General features: G+C 36.5%; 1 protein-coding gene and 1 non-coding gene across 2 annotated transcripts; one reads left to right on the top strand and one right to left on the bottom strand.

Moving 5' to 3' along the window:
* Positions 1-220: 220 nt before the first annotated feature.
* Positions 221-292, top strand: Trnav-gac (transfer RNA valine (anticodon GAC)). Its single transcript has one exon. It is a non-coding gene; the product is annotated as a tRNA-Val (tRNA).
* A 1,536-nt stretch (positions 293-1,828) lies between these two features.
* Positions 1,829-24,438, bottom strand: LOC140155942 (short transient receptor potential channel 1-like). Its single transcript, XM_072178974.1, has 16 exons — positions 24,284-24,438; positions 18,026-19,286; positions 16,185-16,303; positions 15,848-15,961; positions 15,275-15,478; positions 15,031-15,126; positions 13,757-13,864; positions 12,837-13,024; positions 12,459-12,601; positions 11,423-11,565; positions 10,364-10,869; positions 8,467-8,662; positions 7,326-7,517; positions 4,087-4,149; positions 3,402-3,523; positions 1,829-2,659 (listed from the first exon to the last, which is right to left on the bottom strand). Exons 2-16 carry the CDS (start codon positions 19,272-19,274, stop codon positions 2,194-2,196), a joined length of 3,909 nt encoding a protein of 1,302 aa, XP_072035075.1. The 5' UTR covers positions 19,275-19,286; positions 24,284-24,438; the 3' UTR covers positions 1,829-2,193.
* Between the last annotated feature and the right edge of the window lie 738 nt (positions 24,439-25,176).

The following is a 25,176-nucleotide window of genomic DNA, read 5'->3' as shown; positions in this document are numbered from 1 at the left end:
TTATGATATGTTGCATTCAATAATACGTACACTTTACATTTACTGTCACTAATATAATTATATAAACTTTTTCATAACAATTTTATACTACTATTTATTTTGATGTAATAAATATCAGTATAATTTCGAGTTCAACTGAATGCTTTCATCATGATTAACATTAATAACATGACTGCTCATATCCATAAGTACCAGACTTGAGTCCTGTTTATCAGGGACAGTCTGTGTAGCTCAGTGGTAGAGCGCTCGCCCGACAAGCGAGAGGTCTGGGGTTCGAGTCCCCGCACAGGCAGGTATGTCCGGAGTTTTTACTCTGGTATATCTGCCTATGCATGTAATGTTTCCATTTGTAAATTCCTGTTTAATTGTGCTAGTGTGCGATGCGTAATGCTTCTTTCCCATGTATATTGATATATTAAGTATACGATTAAGCATCATTAACTTGATCTCGTGCGCTAGTTTGTAATGTTTGAATGTTTCCATGTTCCAGTGTATGATGCGTAGGCCTCTTCCCTTGTTTGCATTAATAACATGCTTTTATTTATCAAAAATCGACTATGGCATAGTCTACGAAAAACCGAGCAGAGTATGAAATGTGTGGCTATATTTCAAAAACAGCAGAATGTGAAATATGTGCCTATATTTTTAAAAACATAGCAGAATTGCAGAATATGAAATCTGGGTATATTTAAAAACAGCGAAAAACAGCAGAATGTGAAATCTGTGGTTATATTTCAAAAACAAAGCAAAAGCAGAGCAGAATATGAAATATGTGGCTATATTTTTAAAAAAAAACTGCGAAAACAGAGCAGAATTTGGAATCTGTGGTTACATTTCAAAAACAGCAGAATTGCAGAATATGAAATATGGGGCTATATTTTAAAAACAGCGAAAAACAAAGCAGAATATAAAATCTGTGGCTAAATATCAAAAACAGAGCGGAAATGCAGAATATGAAATCTGGCTATATTTCAAAAACAGCGAAAACCCGATCAGAGTATGAAATGTGTGGCTATATTTAAAAAACAGCAGAATGTGAAATCTGTGGCTATATTTTAAAAAACAGAGCAGAATTGCAGAATATGAAATCTGGATAATTTAAAAAACAGCAGAATATGAAATCTGTGGTTATATTTCAAAAACAAAGCGAAAGCAGAGCAGAATATGAAATATGTAGCTATAATTTTTTTAAAAACTGCGAAAACAGAGCACGATTTGGAATCTGTGGCTACATTTCAAAAACAGCAGAATTGCAGAATATGAAATCTGTGGCTATATTTTTAAAACAGCGAAAAACAAAGCAGAATATAAAATCTGTGGCTAAATGACAAAAACAGCGGAATTGCAAAGTATGAAATCTTTGGCTATATTTCAAAAACAGCTAAACACAGAGCAGAATATGAAATCTGTGGTTATATTCCAAAAACAAAGCAGAATATAAAATCGGTGGTTATAATTTCAAAATCAAAGCGAAAAACAGCAGAATTGCAGAATATAACATCTGTGGTTATATTTCAAAAACGGAGCGAAAAACAGCAGAATATGAAATCTGTGGCTATATATTTCAAAAACAGAGCGGAATTGCAAATTATGAAATCTGGCTATATTTCTTAAAATAGCGAAAAACAGAGCAGAGTATGAAATGTGTGGCTATATTTTTTAAAAACAGAAAACCCTAAGCAGAATATGAAAAACAGAGCGAAAAATATAGCGGAATTGCAAAATATGAAATCTGTGGCTATATTTCAAAAACAGCAGAATATGAAATCTTTGGATATATTTTTAAAAACAGCGAAAAACAGAGCAGAATTGCATAATATGAAACTGGCTATATTTAAAAAACAAAGCGCAAAACAGCAGAATATGAAATATGTAGTTATATTTCAAAAACAGAGCGAAAACAACAGATTTGCAAATCATTTGCAAAATCTGTGGCTATAAAACAGCAGAATTGAATATGAAATCTGTGGCTATCGGCTATATTTTAAAAACAGAGTAAAATCAAAGAATATAAGTTTCTTTCCCACTTCACACACCGACATCGCCTGGCTAATAATTACTTTGTCAGCAGAGATAGACATGAGTGTATGCGGTTCTCATGAATATTTATCAAACAGGCCAATTGGTGCTCCAATTGTATTGGCTGTGGACGACGATATGCCGGGCGATTTGTAAATTGGGTGCATGATGATATCACTCGGTCAGTGGTAGCTTGTTGTAATGTCCCACTAGTTGCGCGACAATTCCAGTTCCAGTCTTATCTTGACTCGACTGTTCATTTCTAGTTGGAATTTCTTCGTCATTTTCTTCTGAAAGTACGACCCAAAAATCGGATTCATCTGTTTGGATTGCAATATCTGCGCATGCCGGTGATATCTGTACAGCCTGCATTATCCGTGGTGGGGTTGAATCAGTTTGGGTGCCATTTTCTGCTATTATCAAGTCTTGTTCTTGTGGTATTTGAGACCTTTGTGTTACTACTTCCGTTTTGAAGTTTGTTACCGTAGTCAGTAATTCCCTATCTACATTTTCATGTATTTCCTCTGCTTGATGTAGAACATATTTGGCCGTGACAGAAGTGTCTCGTATGGCTGAACCTTCTACAGTGGTAACATCAATATGGTTTTTAGTTGCTAGTAATTTTTGAAACATTTCCAACCTGTAGAGGGCAAATAACAAAATAATTAATATGGACAGAAGGAAGCAAAAGTATTTTCCAAACTCGTAGCACATAGCTCATATACGATTATGGCCATTTTATTGGTGCAATTATTCGTGTACTCCAGGAATGTAATACATGACTCAATCATCTCTTTTATTGAGGACAACATAATTTATAGTATCAGCGCCATCTGTTTGATGTATACGTTGCTGGGGGCACTCACTAAAAATGGGTGACGAGGATGTAAGTCCACATTGACCCCCATTTTTCAACTCCCTCTCACCTAATACCCCCCCCCCCATTTTGTTTTACTGAACTCCCTCTCACCCAATGACCCCCTTTATTGTTTTCCCTTCACCAAAAGACCCCCTTTTTTCACGAATGTTTGTCAAATTTCTGATAATCTCCCACCGAATGTACCCATTTTTTCATTATTTTTCAAATTTTGAAGACTTTTTGACAATTTTGTATCAACTTTTATATTGACCCAAATTTTTCCCAGTCTCACGGAAAGACCCCCCTTTTGGTGTCTAGTCTCCATTGAAAGACCCCTAGTTTCGAAATGCTGTCCGAACATCCACGTTACTCCCAAAGTCGAGTGCCCGGGTACTTTGCACGATAGCTTCTACGCAGCAACAATGGTTCGTGCCTTCTATAGGCATCATTAATGTGTTTGTGATCGTCGCAACATTATAATAATAAACTCAATCCTATCAAACATAACAGTAGTATTACTCACTTGAGTGCGAGGATATCATTCTTCAAGCCAAGAATATCATTGAAACCTATCTCGGCTTCCACGCTGACTTCATCTGCAGTCTTTGCCATCACATATCTCTCTACCAACTGACTCATTACACGCTGAGAAAAAAAGGAAGCAAGCAAATGCGAATTTAAACTCTTCGCGATGCGAGGGATGCAACTCCATGCAAAGAAATAATAGAGAACACTAACTGTTTCACTGTAAGCGCTCCCGGTGTTGAAGTCTAAATTAATGATTTCCATTGTTTCAATGTAATTTGTCACAATTTAGTCATAGACCCGATAGAAAATGTTTGATTTTACAGGCATATGTTAGGTACGTCATCCTGTCAAAATTAACTTTCCAAAGTGGACAAAAAGAAAAGACCTCAATTCAGCCAACCATCTAAAAACGAGAAGATGGTTGTGTTGTATCACGATGGCTTGCGACAAGTCAAGCTGAATTTGCATTAATGACCAAATACTGTATGCATTTGAGCAGTGGCAGTGGGACATCATATGGGAGGGGGGGGGGCACCGATCATAATGGGGGGGGGGGGTGCACCGGGTCTGATGGGGGGGGGCACAAGCCGGTTTTTGCCAATTTTCCTATGGGATTTTCTTCTAATTTTTTCAAACGACGCTACGCCACTGCATGAGAGTAAATTCTGCGTCACACCTACCTTGTACTGAGCATTTTCATCGTCTCTGGCACTTGATCGTCTTCGCAAATCTTCGACATTTGGCTACAACAAGAAATAAACAGTTGCGATGAACCTTTTTGGCATTATCATTCAGTATCAAATAACGTGTTTTGCATTGGTTCCTACACGATTGCCGTTTAGACACAAAGAGACAAATAAATCCGATATTTCATTAAGGGATCGCATAGCTACGTTTCCACAGTATTTTTGTGAGACATGAGATCACAGCAGACATATCGAATTGCATTCTGAATACAAGGAATGTCCTTCTGATATCAAATAATTTTGATTTCTTGACATTTGCGATATAATACAAATTTTATGGCAAATTATTAAAAATTATATTTTTGACATTTAACAGTCCTCGAAGTAAATCTAATATGTACTTAAAGTGTATGCTGGTGGGAGGAAAATTGAAGATATATGACCAACTTGATGTAATATGTCATTATACAGTCTGACTAGTTTTATGCTTATCTCTGCACCGCCTACCTTGAAGATGTCACTGGTTAGGTCGTCAGTGCCTGGAGCTTTGTTGTCTTTCATTTGTTTCACTGCCAATTCCACTTCTCTTACTGTTATACTTGGGAGGTCAGTGTGATCAGTTGATTTACAGTTTGTATCTGTCTTGTCCTGATTTGATTTTGAACTGTACAGATCTTGGTAAAATTCTGCACATACGTCTAGTATTTTTCTCTATCAGTTGTGATGTTGCCATCCTTTTGTCTCATTTTGCTTATTCTGGTTTTCTTGCTGTTCAGGTTTGAAATCTGTTTTAGTCCTTTTCCGCTCATCAGGATGGTTTCAATTTCTTCATTTCTTCTCTCTCTGCTTCTCTGTCGCCTCTTCTTTCTCACTGTTTTGACAAGCTCAGCATATTCAGTTTTTTGTTGGGGTGTTTTGTCTTCCACTTCACGAAGTTTCTTTCTTTTCGCATCCATATCCTCTATCACTTTGTCCTCCTTAGATGTTTGCTTAGTCTTCCTTTCTCTTGGTGCTATTTCTTCAGCTACCTCTGTGCTGGATATGAGGTCATACATGGTATCCATATCTGCACTCTCTATATCTAAACATGCAAAACGATTTTTCAATTCAAGTTGGTACTCTTGTCTCCTCTCCCGTAGTCTGTGGATGTTCAATTTATTTTTCTTTCTGTTTTTTATGATCTGAAGCCTTGCTAGTTTAATTCCTATTGATGCGTATCTTTGCTCTGACCATCCTATGATCACTTCCAATATCTACACTTGTGATGACTCCACAGTCTTCTACAATTCCTCTCTGGCTGCTTAGTATGAAGTCAATTTGGTTTTTAAACTTACCTTCAAGGTAGGCGGTGCAGAGATAAGCATACAACTAGTCAGACTGTATAATGACATATTACATCAGAAAAAGATACCCAAAACCTGGAAGGAGGCTAAAGTTATACTGCTTCACAGGAAGGGCGACAAAGCAGATATTAAGAACTACAGACCAATAAGCTTACTGTCCCATGCGTACAAAATCTTTACAAGAATAATACAAAACCGCATCAAGAGAATACTGGATGAGAATCAACCAAGAGAACAAGCTGGATTCAGAGAGGGCTACTCAACTACAGACCATCTTCATGCACTAAATCAATTAATAGAAAAGGCAAATGAATACCAGTTAAAGCTTTGCGTTGTGTATATAGACTACGAAAAAGCCTTTGACTCGGTAGAGCACAGAGACCTATTCACAGCTTTAAGAAAGATTGGAGTAAATGAAGGATATGTACAAATCATGGAGGACATATACACAGACGCAACAGCCATTATTCATCTTGAAAATGATGTATCCAAACCAATACACATCAAAAGAGGCGTAAGACAGGGTGATACAATTTCTCCAAAAATCTTCACAGCCGCCATGGAAGAAGTGTTCAAGAATTTAGACCTAAAACCGAGAGGAGTCAACATTGACCGAGATTATCTAACAGACCTGAGATTTGCAGACGATGTTGCATTAACAGCTGCATCAGTTGAGGATATGGAGGTGCAACTAAACAGCTTGAACAAGGAGAGTAAGAAGATAGGACTGAATATACACAAGGGGAAGACCAAATTCATGACAAATTACCAGACAAACAAGTCCACTGAAGTAGAGAATGAGCAGATAGAACATGTAGAAAGTTATAAGTATCTAGGCAAAGATGGAAGACAACACGGAAGTCATGCTAAGAATAAAGGCTGGCTGGAGTTGCTTTGGTAGACACAACGAAATCCTATGTGACAAAAGACTACCAATGACACTGAGGACGAGAGTCTTCAACCTGTGTGTACTACCTACAATGACCTATGGTTGTGAAACCTGGACAACAACTAAGTCTTTAGAACAAAAACTCAAGGTAGCACAGCATGCTATGGAGATGAAAATATACGTGACAAAGTAAAAAATGTGGAAATCAGGGAACAAAAGGATCAAGGAGGCAAAGTGGAGATGGGCGGGACACATAGCTCGTAGAGACGACAATAGATGGACAAAGAGGTTAACGGAATGGCAACCAAGAACAGGAAAGAGAAGAAGGGGAAGACAAAAACGAAGATGGCGTGATGATCTCACATCCTATCTGGGTACAACCTGGGCAAGAGAAGCACAGAACAGAAGCAAATGGAAGCTACTTGAGGAGGGCTACATCCGACAGTGGGTGACACAACCTGTGAGGTGAGGTGAGGACCAACTTGACTGATTTATACTTGTTATACCTGTTATTTTATATTATTATTGATTTTATTTCAGGCCAAATAAATGACGTCATTTTCGGATGATTTCACTCTTGGTATTATTTTCGAACAGTTTGCTGCATAGACTCCAATGATACATTTCTAGACACACAAATGATGTCTCTAAACACTTAACAAACCAACTTTAAGAGTCTACCTTCTTAAAGCCTGTTTTTGCCAAAAATATAACAGGGGTCCGGTATTATCTGCGGTCCGGTATACCTGCACCTATCCTATATGTTTGTTTTTGGTTAAGCGTGTGCCACTGATACAAAAGTGTATGTTTATTTATACTTACACAATCAAGAGAACCATTTTTAAATAGGAAAATTCAAAAATGGATCACATTGGTAATATTTAAATTCAATTTGCATGATTTGTCTGACATTAATTAATGAGGAACAACGTTTAATTTGTCAGTTGATTATATCACCAGTAATATTTTCAATATCGTGACTCAAGTAGGCCTCCACTTACTACGCTTTTTCTTTCTGAAGGAAAGGAACTGTTGCGTCGTTTCCATTTGAAGTTCAAATACTTGGGAATAAAATTCCTGATGCTTTCATAAGATGGAAGGAGATTGAAGGGTGGAGGAACCACATCGTCGTCCAGTAAGATGTCCATCCACATGACGGTAGAGTGAAACTTCCATTCTACGTCAGCGTTTTCCTTTTGAAGCAAAAGAAACAAGCACCTAATTTAAGTACTATTATGATATGATAATTGCGTGTCGCATTTAGGGTCTAAAAACACTGATTTTCAAGAATAAGGGTAGTTTTCTGAAACTCACAACTTGTTTAGGGCACCTTTTCAAATTTTTGGTCAATTACGAGTCCAAAAAAGTACATTTGTTGCATTTTACTAGCCAAAAATTCATTAGAGAGCAAATTCTATATTAAATTACCTTATTTAGGGGCTAAATTTGTTATAGGGTAAAACTCGTTTAGGGGGTGTTTGAAAAAACATTTGGTCACACATGCGTACACTGTCATATTTGAGTGCCCCTCCGGCCCCCGGGATATGATATGTCCTTTTTAAACGTTTTAGCTACCCAATGAACTTCTTTTGCTCAATTTTATCATCAAATTTGTATAGCAATTTTGGTAAATTTGGAACAAAAAAAGATTTTGCTCCATTTTTAAAAATTACCTCCCAATGACCTCCTTTTCAAAAAGGTTATACCCGACGATCCCTTTTTTCATTTTGTTATACGTCAATTCTAAGGATGAGTACCCCGCCCCTATTTTGTCACGTGCTCGCCCCTCTCGGCCCGCCAAAAATAGCTTGCCCCCAGCCCTCTTGGCCTGTCCAAAAATACCCCCCCCCCCCCTGCTCATGTCAAATTTTTGGCTTCCCAATTTGCAAACTTTAAATGGTCTAGATATCATAGATAATTATATGATGCGAGCGTAGGGAGCAGGACATTTTGCATAATTGAACTTTTCTGTGGTGTTTTCCTGAGCCTTTTAGAGCATTTTATTTAAAAGGTGTCCCGTAAATGTGTGCCAAAAATTGCTTGCCCCCCACCCCGGCTTGCCCAAAATTCTTTGCCCTCCCCACAATTTTACCCTCCTCCAGGGCTCATAATTATTGTTAATCTTCTTGTACCAAAACTCACCTCAATTGCATTGTAAACTTCACTCATAACAGCAATTAAGGCATTCAGTAACACGATGATAAGGAGAACATAGAACATTGCATATAGGACCAAGCCTGCTGCTTCCATTACTTGCGCTTGGTTGTCAAGTTTCAAAGGTTTCAGGTCCTCAAGACCCAATGCTGACCAGTACAGGTAGACGATGGTAAAAAATAAACTACGGGAACAACAGTTTTTAAAATAAATCAATACCAGGGGCGTAGCGTGAATCATCTTATTGGCGGACACCGGCCATGATTGTGGTTGGGTGGGCACAAGGCCTGATGGGGGGGGCGTTTTCGGCAATTTCCCTATGGTATTTTCTGAATTTTCAAATTGATTGCGGTGGAGAGCACGCGCCCCTATGACACTACGCCACTGATCAATAATTTAAATGATGAGAGCAAAATCAGCAATTCGTGACATTTCTGTCATTGGAAGACGCAATTCAAAATGTGTTTTTTTCCCGGAATATTCTCCTAACAATAGTTAAATGCGTTGCAACTTGCAAGATGCGTACGATGCACAGTGTCATTGCCCCGATATCTTCATGGCAGAAATCGCCATGATGGTAGGCTGACTCCACTAGTTCTTCAAGAGCCACATATGGCCATTTTGTTCCGACCTCTTTAATAGTTACTATAGGCCGAGGGATTTCCGACGAAGGTCGTGTTCACACTATGCCTGTTTTGCCCTGGGTCCCGGGTACAACCCGGGTTAGACCCGGGTTGGTTATAAGTGTGAACAGGAAAAAACCTAAAAAAACCAACCCGGGTCAATTTTTTTTTCAACCTAGGAAAGAGTAGGTTAAAACCCGGGTCAAACCCGGGTATGACCCGGGTCAATTGTAGTGTGAACAGAAATTCACTGTTTGACCCGCATTACTAGAAGTAAACACAACCATTATCACCACATTTCTATTGTGTCTGTCTGCACTGGGAAAAGAATGATTCAGTTCTTTGGCAATAAAATCAATAAACATCTATTCCTGAGATAAGAAAGTTATTTTCATGCAAACAAATTACTAGTATTATCGAATCAAGAAGTAACAATTATTTTTGTGAGTTTTTAACCCAAAACAGAAGCAACTAGATAAATTACATCAGGTGGAATTAGAAAACAAAATTGAAAAAATTAGCATAGTTAGGCCGGGAGCCTGTTATATATACCGGTAATAGTCAATGACAGAATATGTATACGCCTGCATCATCAGTAGGCTTAGGTAAAAAAATCAACCCGGGTCAATTTTCTTCATGAGAGTGGCTATAGTGTGAACAGAGATTTTTTGAACCCGGGACCCGGGTACAACCCGGATTAACTCGGGTCCCGGGTAAATAATTCATATGTGAACATGACCGAAGGCTATTGACAATAGCCTGTTCACTGACATCTGTAGATGTCAGTGAGCCTGGTACGTCATCTGCTTTAGTCTACCTCCTACTGTAGTCACTCTACGCCACTATGTGTTGCGACCGACGAATTATTTACCTGGCGTTGTCGCTGTGCGATCCCGTGTGCGATGCATCGTTATGTACCAATGGGTCGTTCTTACCGAAGGGCTTGTCCACTCTTGCTCCCGGGCTTTGTGTATATAATTACCATGATTACGATAAGCCTATACGCCTATAATGCATGACCGAGGCAAATGATCAAATTACGACAACCTACAAACAGGTAAATACGCCCTGCATTGATGTAAACTCTCTCCGCACTGAATTTATATGATGAATTATTATTCTCAAATAGCAGATAGGTGTGTAAATTGTTTGGGAAATGCTCTTCGTGATAAATTTACCAGAAACGCAGAAGTCCTTTTATTATCGATAAATAAAATCTAAATACATTAATTTATAGTAAATCAAACTTGCTTGAAACTTACTTCGTGAAATATCCTTTCCCACATACTTCCGCATCACCATTGCAAGTCATGGCGTTCGTCTGTTCATAATATGAGTAGATGTATGTCAATCCAACAGCAAACGAAAACAGGACAACCGCTACTACCAAAAAGAAATGACCTGTCTTTGTCAGCATTGATCCCAGCGAAATTTGGAGCGGTCCGACAACGCTGCTGACCACAACGTAAGGAAGCATTCGCAGTAATGAAATTACAGCCGATAAACCGAACAATGAGTTCGCCAAAAGGTAAGGATGCCACCAATCGTATGAAAGAAACTCAGCATTCAAATAAGCTGTAGGCCTAGAATCTTCTCCGACCAGAGGACCGGCTCCCTTTCCGGGTTTTCTAACTTGGCGAGCCACACGATGTAGAACAGGTTCGTTGTTGTCCATGTGACGGTTCTGATTTGATTGATTGTCCGGTAAAAAGTCAGCATTGAGAGCCATGGAATATATGTTCCTCTTTGACTCTGTTATTTGGGTACTCTGTGTGTTTCAAAAAACAGAATGACCAACATATGGCAAGATTTAAAACCGTATAAACATTAATATATTTATACATATCTTTGCTTAACGTTACAAATGGAACTCTTATCTGCCTGCCCTATTACAAGTATGTAACGGGGATTTGCCATTTGGTATAATACCATTTGGTCTAATATCCATTTCGTCTACATCCATTTCGTCTAAACCCATTAGGTCTATAACCACTACGTCCAATAATCATTTGGTCCTTTAACCATTTTGTCTAATAACCATTTGGTCCGATAACCATTTGGTGTAATAGCCTTTTGGTCTAATACCCATTTGGTCTAATAACCATTTACAAGCATTTAGCTTATTAATAAATAGACGAAATGGTATTAGACTAACCGCTCAAATGATTTAGATTAGAATTTTCTTTCTACAGCAACATAATAATAATAATAACCGCTGCTTTTGTCGGCCTGACGGCAAAACTCAAACAAACATCGAACTTATTCCGGCCTATTCTTGAAGGTGTTTTACACAATCTGACGGTCCAAACAAAATACAATACCTCTTCATGATAGTTGCTGTAGATATCCAGAATAATTCCTATCAAGAAGAATGTCACCAACAGTATATCACGCCAGTGGTTGAGTTGTGTAAAAACAGCAAGATGCTGTTTATGAATACACTTTATCTCACGCCATGCAATTCCTACATAACGCAACAAACAAACAAACAAAACAAAACAAATAAACAAAATCATTATTGAGGAGACGTGAAACAATAATTATTTCAGGCATTCAAGTTATGATAGCAGTATGGACCATAGAAGAATTTTTGCAATATGCACTAATCATAGAGAAATCAAAAGGCATGTTACAAGTCGGAGTATGTTAGCCTTAGATTTTGTTTAGTTTCACAATTCCTGAAATGATTACAATATTCCAGGAATGAGAGCAGTCATATCAATACCCAAGTATGTTCCGCATGGAACGCCACTGGTTTCATCAATTCATGAACCAAACAAAACACTGTCTTGATTACCCGAGTTATACGAGTTTGTTTCAGCAAATGTAAGTCTACCCAGTATGCGAATGTATAATCTACGTTCCGCTGTCATTTTTACGGGCACGAATTCAAAACAGCATATCTTATGATTATTTAAATTGTAGCAGTGTTTGAAATAAGCACATATCTGCTCGAGGACCCGTCTTATTTATGATACTAGAGGAAAGAATAACGCTTAACATCTAGAACATTTTTAAGGCCTTTCAAAATTCTGAAATAATATTAGCAACAACTGTCATAGCTGTCCATATTAAGCCGAAATAACAAGGTAAAGTGAATGAAACCCCACTGGTTATTTTGGCCGTTTAACTTGGATTTCTATGGGGGATTCAGTGTCTGAAATAATATATCATATTAAAATTGCTCTTGACGCAGCGAATTTTGCTGATTCCATTCAGGAGAAAGTTGGGACATTTGTAAACATTACAAATATGCCAAAAAATAAAGGGTTTGAAAACGATTTAACACGCATTTCACTTCTCTATTGGTTGATATACAATGACAAATGTATAAATAACAAATGAATATAATCTTACCAAGAACCCACAAGAGCAGCAGAATCTTTGTTGGTCTTTGTAAAGAAAGATCCTTTGTAAATCCGTCAAGTTGAACGGTATCGGCAGTCAACAGAGCCACAAAGATAAGATCAGAGGAAAGTTTTAACACGAATTTCATGTACCTGTAATATTTAAATGAAATATTAAAAATGAAATTACTCCACACTTTGTTGGTTTCTAGATTTGTAGTGTCTTGATAAACGTGTAACTAATTGTCATTTGTTTTGCTAAGCATGATGTAGACCTCAATTGAATTTACCGAATTCCGCGAAAAATGTTGTTTTGTTCGTAACCGGCTAAAAAGTTTCAGTAACTATCTTCGACTGTCGTTTACGTTCTAAAAGCGAAAGAACTTACGGTGAGCCAATGTAGTTTTTCACCCAGTTGATTGGTATGTACAGATATAATAGTGAGAGAATCGGGAATCCAAGTACCATACATATAAGAAGTAACAACATGCTCGCTGTACTCTTGTCTCGCAGGAATGCCATACGACCATAAAACTGTGAGAGTACGGCTTGTTGGCAATTTTTGTGAGCTACAAACTGAAAATCGTAGAAAATTAAAAATTTAAAGTTATCTGACAGTGAAAGCTAGTGAATAATATGGAAAACCTACTTTTTGGCGTAGATACCGCAGTCATTGTAGCTGTAGCTTCTGTGCCGTGCACGTATTTTTGATCCAAAAACATAGTACAAGTTTTATTTGAATTTGAATCTTTGTAAACCACACCAACATATCAATGGCAGAGAGCTAGACTAATGGGCTATTCCAGATGTACACTCCTGTAGAGGGGTTCGGATTTCTAGACTTTTCATGATTATTTGAAATCCAGACTTTTAAAATATTCGAAGGCAATAAATCAAGCAGAAAAATAGTTCCAGTCAGAAATCTTCAATTTGAGAGGCTCATTTGGGAAATTACGTGATTTTTCATTTTTTTAACTATATTACCAAACTTTTTCCAGTAACATTGGGAACTGGTATTTCAGTATAGTTTTCGGAAACCAAACTTGAAAATCAGGACATTTCTTTTATTAAAAGTTACTCTTCTATGGGGGTGAGCACTCTGGAATAGCCCAATGGAACTAACATCTTTGTCTAAGATTCCGTCTAAGATTTGTTCTATTCTAATAACCGGTCACACAAATATCTCGAAATATCCTTGTAAAATTTGGCAAATTTTAAGAAAATAGTAGTATAAATACGACGTAGGTAAACATTGCTTTCAAAATGCATCTGGTAGTATCGAACCAAGTTTCGAAATTATTGACTCACCTGCTTCTGGTTATAATGTATTGCTCGAGAAAGTTTTGGTAGTGGTCCCACGTTTCCCCTTTTTTCTCCATTAGCTTTGTCTTCGTGATGATTCAGAACAGTCAATATCTTTAAAATAATGTTAAGGTACACGCAAATAATTATTAGAATATTTAAACTGCATGTACCGCTTTGCTTAATTCATATCTGTCAGTATATAACATGTTTTATATACAGGTTGTAACAAAAAAAATTATACAATTTAAAAAATAGTATTTAGAGATGTTGCTTATTGATTGTATTGAACTTGTAAAATCGATGGTCTACAAACCGTGTAAAGAAGTAAGCTTGGGCCACTTTCGAGATGTGCGAAATTGGCAAAAAGTGGCCCAACTCGGGCGATTAAGTAAAATCGGACATAACGTTTGAACCTGAACTAGGAAAGACGCCCAGTTTAAATTTTTCAGTTAGCCAAAATATTACTGAGCCTACTAACTACATATCACATTTACACCATGGCCCGTTTGTTTTTCTGAAAAGCAAAAATGCCATTGCTAATCAAGGTCGATTTTATGCAATGCAAGCTTGGCATGCGCGAAAATGTCGAAAGTGGTCGAACTCGTTTTCTGGATGATTTAGTTAAAGCCATATTATAACATTTGCTGAGGAAGACGCCCTCACTGATTTTTTTAAAATTACTTTTTTTACACGATTAAATTGTACTTTATTAAATCAATATACCCTGCAAAAATCAAGACTCTAGGTGCTGTAGTTTTGTCAAAATCCGAGATTTTGAATAAAACGCCGGATCCGGCGCTTTATTATTACGATGGAATTATTAGTCGAACGCATACACGATGTTCATACCACACAGTACGTACACGGCGTGCGCGACCGTGATATACACAACAAAGGGTCGTACCACAACATGACCGAAGGAGTGGTACGTATTGGCGACATGTACCCTGGTAGTAAATTCCAATTTTCTTTGCTTTTCCGTAGTTGTTCGACTCAAAAATAAAAGGGGATGTATCTGACAGTAAAAGCTAACATTTTATGGCAAAGAAATGCTAATCTATTTTGTTTGAAAATGTTATAATATGGCTTTAATTGAGCATAGCGTTTGAGCCCAAAATATAACAGTAAAGAAACCAAGTAAAAAAAATTCTGTTAACGAAGATGTTACTGATTCTACTGCATAAAACATTGTTGCCATGATCTCTTTTATTTTTTTCTGAGAAGCGAAATTGTAATTGCATAATTTTTATTGTTAGTGTATTATGGTATAACGTTACCTCTTCAGTGTTTCTCGCGTGCGAAATTATTTCAGTCCCGACAACATCTGTTGTCTCGGCCAATTCCAAATAGCTCGGTTTAAACTCAACATCCGTCTGCAAGAAAGTGACGACATTCATGCTTTAAATTAAATCATCATTAAGTCATCATTCTTAAATGATTAAACCATTGATATTAATAATCGTAATCGTAATATTTTTGATCCACGTGATCAACGAAAAGGATTGCAACACACAAACTAACCTGACTGAGTTTTCGTAGCTTTTTGGATAACTTGAAAGCAGTTTCGACTGGGTCGGGGTTGACTTGTGATAAATAAGCCTCGCTGGCGAGACCTCTGTATACCTCCAACGAGCCTACTGATTTCTGCAAATTATCGGTAGCATTCGAAGAAGCATTCTTCTTTGAGCTAACACTCTCAATTTTGCATCCATGGTCTCGAAGTAGCTTTTCATGTAAAAAGTGAATCAGAGCAAAGATTATGCAGATATTTGATATTAATTACCATTATTCTGTATACGATGTTTGTTTTGTACTTTCGTTTATTTTATATTCGCAAACACATCATCATGATCCTTTTTAATATCACCACATTATTAAGAAAAGTATGTTTCGATGAAGAAAACTGCATCTCATGTTGAGAATTGTCAGGTTAAAAGTAAAATGTTGTATACATTTCCAAAACGTGATGCATATGAGTCTTTTCTGTATCCCTTGTTCCGTCTCAAACTCTAGTGCTTTATGTCATCATGTAAAATTGCACAAACTAAATCATTTACATTGTTTTCGTGTACAAGGTGATAAGGTGTAGATTACCTTAACCAGAGTGAAGTCGTTTTTCTGAGCCGCCAAGACAATAGGTGTGACATCTGGGTGATAATCGTCATCATCACAATGACAATTAAGAATGGCAAGACGAGCTTCACGTGTCTGTGCAGAAAACATGAGATAAGTACAGAAATGTGGAATTCTTTGATATACATGTATGTACAAACACTTGGTGTATCATGCTTTCTTATGTTTAGTTTCCTGCGATTGAGTGATTTAAAAGCCTTGCAAAAATAGTTATGTTTCAGCTACAAAACACCGCATCATTTCACAGTATAGCAATGTGTATTAATTTATCATTAAAAACAACAATGTAAAATATTACCGGTAGTTGTGCCGCGTGATGACAAATCTTCTGCACAGTTTCTTCGAAGCCTACGTCAACAGCACGCAAAAGTGCATCACCAACACAAGCGCCGTGTGAAAGTAACTGCTCTACCATAACTGGATGAAAATGGTAAAATTAACTTCAGATTGGATATTTAATGCGCACGACACCGGAGCAAGATATTGATATTTTGTTGATGTCCACCGGTCCAACAGAATTGTGCATGTATTGCTTTGTTCTTTTGAATTATAGATCAACTAAGGCAAAAAAGAAGAAGACTTTTTACCATTTGTAGAGAGAAAAAAAGGAAAGAAAAAAGAACACGTTCCTTGAATGCATTGTCGGCCTACTGATTACAAAAAAGCCACATTTTGGCTCTTTACCTTTTTATTACCGTGTTTACAACAAATTGAGACCAGCATTATTTTATTTATTTTCATTAAAATGCGTGTTTTACAGCAACGAAGGAATAAATGTGCTTTTTTGTGATTTTCTCCAACGTTGTTGTTTTTACACCAAGTCTGTGTTTTTAATATATTTAGATTCCTTGACTTATTTCGTTTTTAATATACTAGCGATCATCTGTCTTTCGCGGTCACTGTCTTTTGCGGTACTGATATTTTATATTCTTTTTAATGTACTGGTCAGGTGTAATGGTTAAGTGCAATTACAGTGTTTGAGATAATTATTTTACATCCCATTTTGAAAGTTATGCCGTAATTTCACCTGGTACAGCGCAATTTGAAGTGCAGTCTCAGAATAGTAAAAAATAAATTTACAAGTTTGTACAACCCTTACTTTCAACACGGGCCAAAATATTTTGCACAGACACTGATTACCTGGAGTTACGGTACTCCTGTATGAGTGACACAATATTAGACCATGGAAATAGTAGACTATTTCCATGATTAGACAAACCCTCTCCCATGGTCTGAGCAGGGTGCATAATTACTTCTTGTACAGTCCCTTTGTTGAATAAATGTAGGCCTTCAAGACATCCAAATGCTTAGCCTTACCAGACTTGTACCTGCATTGCTAACAAGTCACCATATGTCTCTATGGGACAAGAAATTGACAAAAGTCGTGGGAGAATCTTCAAAAGTCACCCATTTGGGCGACAAAATCGCAGTTTGCTCTGATTAATTTGGGTGATTTTGGAGATTTCAAAATAGTGAAATTGCATATTCTTTCATTGGTCCTTCAACACAAAAGCATCAAACACTTAACCTAATTCAATAAACAAACACTTTACTGTTGACAATAGGTTCTCCATAAAAAGCAGTCACTCTTTGAACACTTACATGATAATGTTGACAAATACATGTTAATTACTCAAGTGAGTTTCTCCAGTGTAATGGTATGAGTGACCCAATATCAGACCAGACATAGGACTTGCGGGTGTTCATGACTGTATTGTAGTGTTGTGACTGTTAACTCAGTGCTTAGCTCTCAGGGAGCTTTCAGTGCTTTTGAAACTAATTAACTTAATTTGACACCCTTAATGTAAAAAAAATCGATGTTTTAATGGGGTGCGGACAACCTTGTACTTCGTCTTGCAAAAATTCCAAAATAATATAAACTGTAAAAGTTTTTAGCCTTACCAATTCGCCAATTTATTAAAGATGTATTGCATGAATAATTAAGAAGTAGTAGCTTTTGTAATGAATTTCTGAGAATGCACGTTCCCCTTTTAACATGGATGGTAATCACCATTTACCGCTTTTAACGGGCTGAAATATATGCAGGCCGCGGAACATTACATTGTTTGTTGCATTCAATCATTTTGGACATTATCTGAATGGGTCAAACGTATAAAAAATATGACATAATATGCTTACCAGAATACCCTTCTGTGGTGGCAAGGCGCAGGGGAGTCTGCCCACTGTCATTTCTGTAGTTAATATCCAAATTTAGTTGATCCTTTTGGGAAAGCATATCTTTGAAAATACTAACTTTGCCATTCTCAATTGCCGATATAAACTGTTCTTCAATCCTGTCAGGATCCTTCTGTGTGGTTTCCTTCTCGTCATCGTTGTCTGTATCTTCGTCGTAGTCATCATCATCATCATCATCATCATCATCATCATCATCATCATCATCATCATCATCATCATCATCATCATCGCCGTCGTCATGGCATTCTTTTGAGTTCACACCTGATTGTGTTGTGTCTCTTTGCTTTACTGTATTCGTGTCTTCATGGTCCTCAACAGATGCCTGCTTATTGAGAATGTTGTTTTCTTGTTCTTTGTCGTCGTCATCATTTTGAGTGATGTTTTCCTCACGACTCATATTTTCGTAAATATTATCATTTGAAAGTGTTTCTACGATATCTTTTGAACTACTTTGATCGTCAAGATGATCTTCATTCGACCCAACTCGAAGTTGCCCTTCGGCAGATTTTTGACGATTATCATCTCCGATGGTTTCACTTGTCGTGTCTAATGCAATAATTTCATATAATGCAATAATTTCATCCAATCCGTTGTCAAAATGTAATTGGTCCGTTGCACTCACTTTAGAAATATCATCACACGCCGATTCGTTGGTCTTGACGTCAGAAGCATCGTCTTCATCTCCAGAATTGTCCTCTTGCATGATATGATCATTGTTATCAGCATCATTGGTATCTACTCCATCTGATGCAGAATCATGTCGTGGTTCAATGTCAATATCTTCACTCAATTTATGACTTCGTTCGGACACTTTGTTCTTGTTCCAATCATTTATGTCCTCACTGCTTTGCATAATATTTGCTCCTTCGTACTTGGTATCCGAATGATCTGCATTATATTTGTCGACCTTCGCTGGAAGCTTTCCTTTAGATTCGGCATCTAGACAGTCTGAATTAGAGATGTCGGATGTTATATACCTTGTAGTACCGTTGATACAATTTGACAGAACGTGGAGTTTCGGGTCTCCATAAGTATCGGGACTAACACATGCGTCTTTGCTCGTGTCAAAACTTTTATTTTCATCCGATTCCGAAATATATTCTTGTGTGTAGGATGGATTTGAGGAATCCTGGTAATCACTGGTGCTATCATTTAGTGTTGGGGTCTTTTTCACATCCATAGTGCTCCCCATTTAAAGTACCATCTGTTTGTATAAATAATAATAGTTATCATAATATTCATAATAATTGAATAATATGGTGTAAGTTGAGACACTCGTAAACATTACACAACACACACACACACACACGCTAATTGTAACACAAACACATCCCACAACTGAACAGTAAAGTCGATTAAAGTCGGTAATAAGTCACTTATTACCGGTTATAAGTGACTTAATCCGACAGTGTGAACACGACTTATGTAACTCTATAAATTTCCATTCATTATTGTTACCATTATTATTACCCAGCATAAGAAATTTGTCTGATATAAATAACAAACCCGTTTATATATACATGTGACCTATGACCTATGAGCCGGTACACGTTCAGTTTTATTATCGAATATCAAAAAAGATACAAAATCTACCATTGTGCACTATTACATTTGAATTTGGATTTGGAAGATACCTTCTCTTAAATAACAGTATTGCGAACCACCAGCATACATAACTCGATGTAGAGAGTCTTTCCTATTCAGAGGAAATATTGCAATTACACACCTTATTGCCTTTTAACAATAACCATTGACACTAGCACATATCAGAGAAGATGTAAGAAAAGGATGGAGAACAGAATTATATCCTTGAGATAATCCCGTAGGTAATCCTGTTGCACCTATCATAGTCCTTTATTCTCAAGTGGTGGGTTAACCAACAGTTAACAATGAGAGGAAATTCCTGAACCTAGTTCAGTTGGGGATGATTTGAAGTGACCGCCAATTATGACCATTTGATATTTAATACCAGCAATGTGAAAAAAAAAGAAAGAAATAATGTAGTGCCAAAATAATGTACCCTTTTACGGAAGGAGCAAAGTTTAACAAGTTATAACTCCGCTACTGAAGTACGAATGTCAGCGGCGAATGTCAGGTTATTATTTCCCAGTCTTTAAAAAAAATTGCAGGCAGAGGTGGGAATCGATCTCCGTACCTCCCGGTTAAACAGCACTGTGAAAGACCACTAGACCAACTAAATATCTGTTGTGAGATGTGTGACATTAATCTTTGATATTGCTTAATGGAACAAATCGCGGAATTAAATCAGTAATAAAAGAAATAGATTCTTATATAGCGGTCAAATTAGATAAAAGGGGAAATATTTGTCCCTGCTCGAAAGAAAATATAGGTTAGAAAATTATCAAATAAATTTAAATTACAAATTGAGATTTTATATTTCTTTCTTTCACGAGGCGACATTATCACAGACAAACACTGTATAAGCTAAAAACTCGACGCTCATCACTAGATGCTGTCATTTAGCTCAATGGTAGAGCATCAGACTGCTGATATCAATATCGTTGGTTCGAGTCCTCCTGCCAGCAATGGTTATATTTATGATTTTAATGCTACGCTAAAATTTGTTCAATTTTTTCGTTTATTTATTTATTTATTTATTTATTTATTTATTTATTTATTTATTTATTTATTTATTTATTTATTTATATATTTATTTATTTGTTTTTGTTTATTTATGTAAATAATTTGATATATTTGAAAGAGGTATTTGAGCAATTTTATAATCCTATGGGGTCATTTTGAACCCCACCCTCCCAACTTGCCAAACGCACAACACCTATGAGTTTGCATCATACATGTCATCATTAGTCACGATTATGCACTTTCAGTTTCCCACGCGTTTGAACGGGAATTGGATTGCGTACTTTTTCGATGTCTAGTGAGCAAATTTTTTTTTATTTTTTAGAAAATGATGTCAAATTTTCTATTCTATATTGTTTGGTAATAATGTCTTTTGCCAATAGTATGTTTAAAGTTGTAATTTTGTGTTTTTGATCGCAAAGATCGGATATTTTCGTTCCCGATTCGAATTCTGAACCCTTCGCAAGGGTGCCGATTTCAACAGAACTTTGACGATAATTTTGCCTTTTGGACACTTAAATGCTTTCGATCCTTAATTTTGTTTCAACCGAGTCTTAAATTATCAAGCACAATACAGTTGGTACCACATTTATATACATTGATGAAATTTTAAAGATTTTTTTTCAAGTTTCTAACCGGCGCAAATCGTTAAGTGTGTATTTCCCATTGACATCCAAAATGGCGTAAGCCAGTCCTCAATATACATAGGTACGGCGTATATAGGACTGGCAAGCGAGTCTATGTCATCATCATAAAAATTTGAAATTCAGGTCCCACAAAAATACAGTAATTGTGCAAAAGAGGACATAAATAATTTCTTTCTGCAACCATAATGGGCCGCAATATATCACTAACCGCATAGTCCGAGGCAAGGTTCATTATTGTCAGGGTTAGGGTCTTAGGGTTAGGGTCTTATGGGTTAGGGTTAGGGTTAGGGTTAGGGTTAGGGTTAGGGTTAGGGTTAAGGTTAGGGTTAGGGTTAGGGTTAGGGTTAGGGTTAGGGTAAGGGTTAGGGTTAGGGTTAGGGATTAGGGTTAGGGTTAGGATTATATTCGTATTTATTATACTAGTAATAGTATATTGTGTGTATGCAGTTCATTCCGTAATCAATAAGTATCATAAACAAACACCTTTCTGGCACAACGAATCATAGCACAGTCGTGTAGGCATTAGACTATGGATACAAAGGTTGTGGGTTCGAACCCCAGGTAAACCGTTATAGAATTTTAATTCTATCGATTTCTTTTTATTTTATTAAGTAAGAGGAAATAATAATGGTAATAAACTCGTGTTATATCTAGCCTCATAGGCCTATTACATGTATGTACTATGTGTTATTGCATTGTGGCCCATTATGGTTGCAGAAAGAAATAACGCACGCCGGCAACTAGACTACTAGTACTATACAAAAAAATAGTATCAAATCTTTCCTGCTCAATCAATATAATACTTGCAAATAGATCATAGTTTACTAATCTAATCCTGTAATATAGACCTGTTATATCACCTGTATTTGCATGTAGAGTCTATACATGGTTTGTTATGGTAGGGATTAGTGTCCGATCTCTGTAATGTAACGGTAAATGAAGCATATTGATATGCAGGAAGAATCGATCAGGGCGCTATCTATTAGGGAAAGATAAACACTATTCAAAATATCAATAGACAAGAAGAAAGGGATGTAGAGATTTGTAATTGAGTCATGCATGATTTATCAGAAGGTTCTTTCCAATTCCCAAACGTAATGAACATGATTAATGATCGTGTGCACGGTGCACATGCACAATGGTAGATTTTGTATCTAGGGTCTTTGATATTCCCCAATAAAATTGAACGTGTATCGTGTATCGGCCGCATTAGTTGAGCTAATGACCTCTGCTCAGTAAAATCACGTTGATATATCTGACATACACCTAGTATACGATGTTTTAAAATGAGTTTGGTCTATTTAATCAAACCTGATTTTTTGATATGATATTTGTAATGGATCAACCAAATTCATTGTGTTTTTAGGAAAAGAGAGTATTAATAAAGCCATAATTATGACTTTAAATCCCCCATTAGAGCACCACAGTTAAGCTGCTGTGATAGTAAGTGAGTTTACCTCATTAGTTTGGCTTAAAATGACCAGAAAACTTTTCTGACAGTTGTTACTAATAATATTGTATAACCTTTTGTCAACGAATAACTAAATCTAAGTTTGATCCAAATAGTATGTTAATTGGCACACTGCTATTATTAAAACGCGAAAGTGCATGGTAAAAGGAGTCTTGTCCGGGAGTCTTGTACGAGTGTACGTTGCGATGTAATACAGGTAGACTTACGATTATTAAATTTAGTAACGATGTTATTATGGAATAAATTCCTCTTCCAATATTGTTTGCATTCAGTCATCAAAGTTTCAAAATTCATAACCATAGATTTGGGCTAAGGATATAGACCTAACCAAACATGCAAACATAAATTAATTTACATAGTTTATAAAATTTATTCAGACAATTGTCATTTGCCAATTGATGGCTAAGTTTTGCCTTATTCGAGTCCTGTGATCAGCTCTTATTAGCTGACAAATATTCGGTTTTTGCTACTGCGCGATTCAATGAAGCCCCAACTTAAAAATTGCGTGTCTGCCATTCTGTATCCATCCACGATGTTATGAGTCCCGCCTATTACTTAGCTTGTTGGCTATTGTTTTTCCCCTTATAGACCTGTGGGGCATCCTAGAACACTATTGTATTTGAGTGCTATTAGTTTTTTCCTTTATAAACCCATAACATTCTGCTTGTGCGAGAGCTTTATTTGACTCAATATTTGAGTGCAAACACCGCTGAGTCATACTATCCTCCAACCCATCTTAGTATATCTGCACTTTTGAGTAATTATAGTGTTAATAATAGCTAATGCGCACCCAATGCACCAATTTGCACACTTGAACAAGTATTATATGAATTGGAAAACAAATATGTTAAGTCATTAAACCATGTGTTATTAATAAAGTAACATTTCCGTCAATATAATTGTAGTAACACTACTGTTAACAACGTTAACATACATGTTTAAAATGTTAAAAATTTTGACATGTGTTGAAATTTGTACGTAAAACCTGCGCTCAACTGTTCAAATTGGTGCGTTAGTGTTAAAAATGGTACGTACATTAGTACTCTAAAATGTTTATATTAACATTTGCTTTTTGGAGTGTAATAACTTAAGCAATACAATACTACATGTACGAACCACATCAAAATTACGTCTATGAAATAAAAGGTAGTGACCTTGATAATAATGCGTCAATGGTTCGCTTATATAACTGACATGTTGCATAAGTTTTACGAATCATTTTAGATCATCTCCACACTCCAGATCACAGCATTGTCGTGATTTTGTATGTATTTAGCCTGTAAATATTGACTAACTATAAACACTCGTATATATATCAAACATAAAAAATTGAATTTTAGTGATCATGTCCGACGCTATCCTAGTTTAATTTTTTCCCATCATGCCATAAAGTCATTTTACTTTATATGTACAATGTGTAGGTTCATTACACCTGTAACTGTTAGTATTCTCAACGCACCTAAAATTAAACCAAACACATACCTGATTTGAAAACAACTGCAGTCATCTATATTTGTAGCTGAGAACGTTTAGAATCAGCTGTAATCCTTTGCTGAATACATGCATGGAAGTCACGGTTAAATTTAGGTCAATCGCCAGTGTTATAGTAAGTTTTAATATACTAGATAACTCTTAACATTTGCCGGTGAAAACTAACTTTTTGTTAATGAACAATACAGCTTTGATATCCACCGTATCGTCACATGTCACCGAGCCTATTTTCTACCACAGGTTATGTATTCAATGCATTCAATATTATTTATAGGGAAACTTGAACGTCTAAAAATAGTCTAAGTTGACATTTTGATTTTTCACAAAACGTAATATAATTTGTCACATTGAATAAAGTTAACTTTTGTGGCAAAACTGTTCTGTATATCATTACTGATAACTATGACCGAAGCTGTAGCAGGAACTTTCAGGTTAGAAATACGCTTTTATGGATTTTATTGTTACACGAATCAAAATTAACCATAATTACGCAATGAGTGCAGTTTAAATATTCTACTTGATATACGTAACTTTCAAACATATTCTACTTGATATACGTAACTTTCAAACATATTCTACTTGATATACGTAACTAATCACGGATGTCCTACATTTCTGTTATGATAAACCGTTGTGAAGAATCGTGTGTGTATCCGGTTAATATATAGACATATCTGGGATTTTTGCGGCTCACGAATTTGTTTGCAGTGTTGCCTCTCTCTCTATTTTCCTCTAAAGTTTCTTTCTAAGGTGCGATTGACTTTTCAGAGCAAGAATATCATTTCTTAACACCAGCATGTAATTGGAACTGATTCCGGTCTCTACGATGACATCATTCTGCAGTCTTGGCCACTATCTCATTTTACCAGGGATATGAGACATGT

The sequence above is a fragment of the Amphiura filiformis genome, chromosome 6 (genome assembly GCF_039555335.1).
Source record: "Amphiura filiformis chromosome 6, Afil_fr2py, whole genome shotgun sequence".
NCBI lineage: Eukaryota > Metazoa > Echinodermata > Ophiuroidea > Amphilepidida > Amphiuridae > Amphiura > Amphiura filiformis.
The sequence above is the reverse complement of the archived record's forward strand: the minus strand, read 5'-3'. Positions and strand labels throughout refer to the sequence as shown.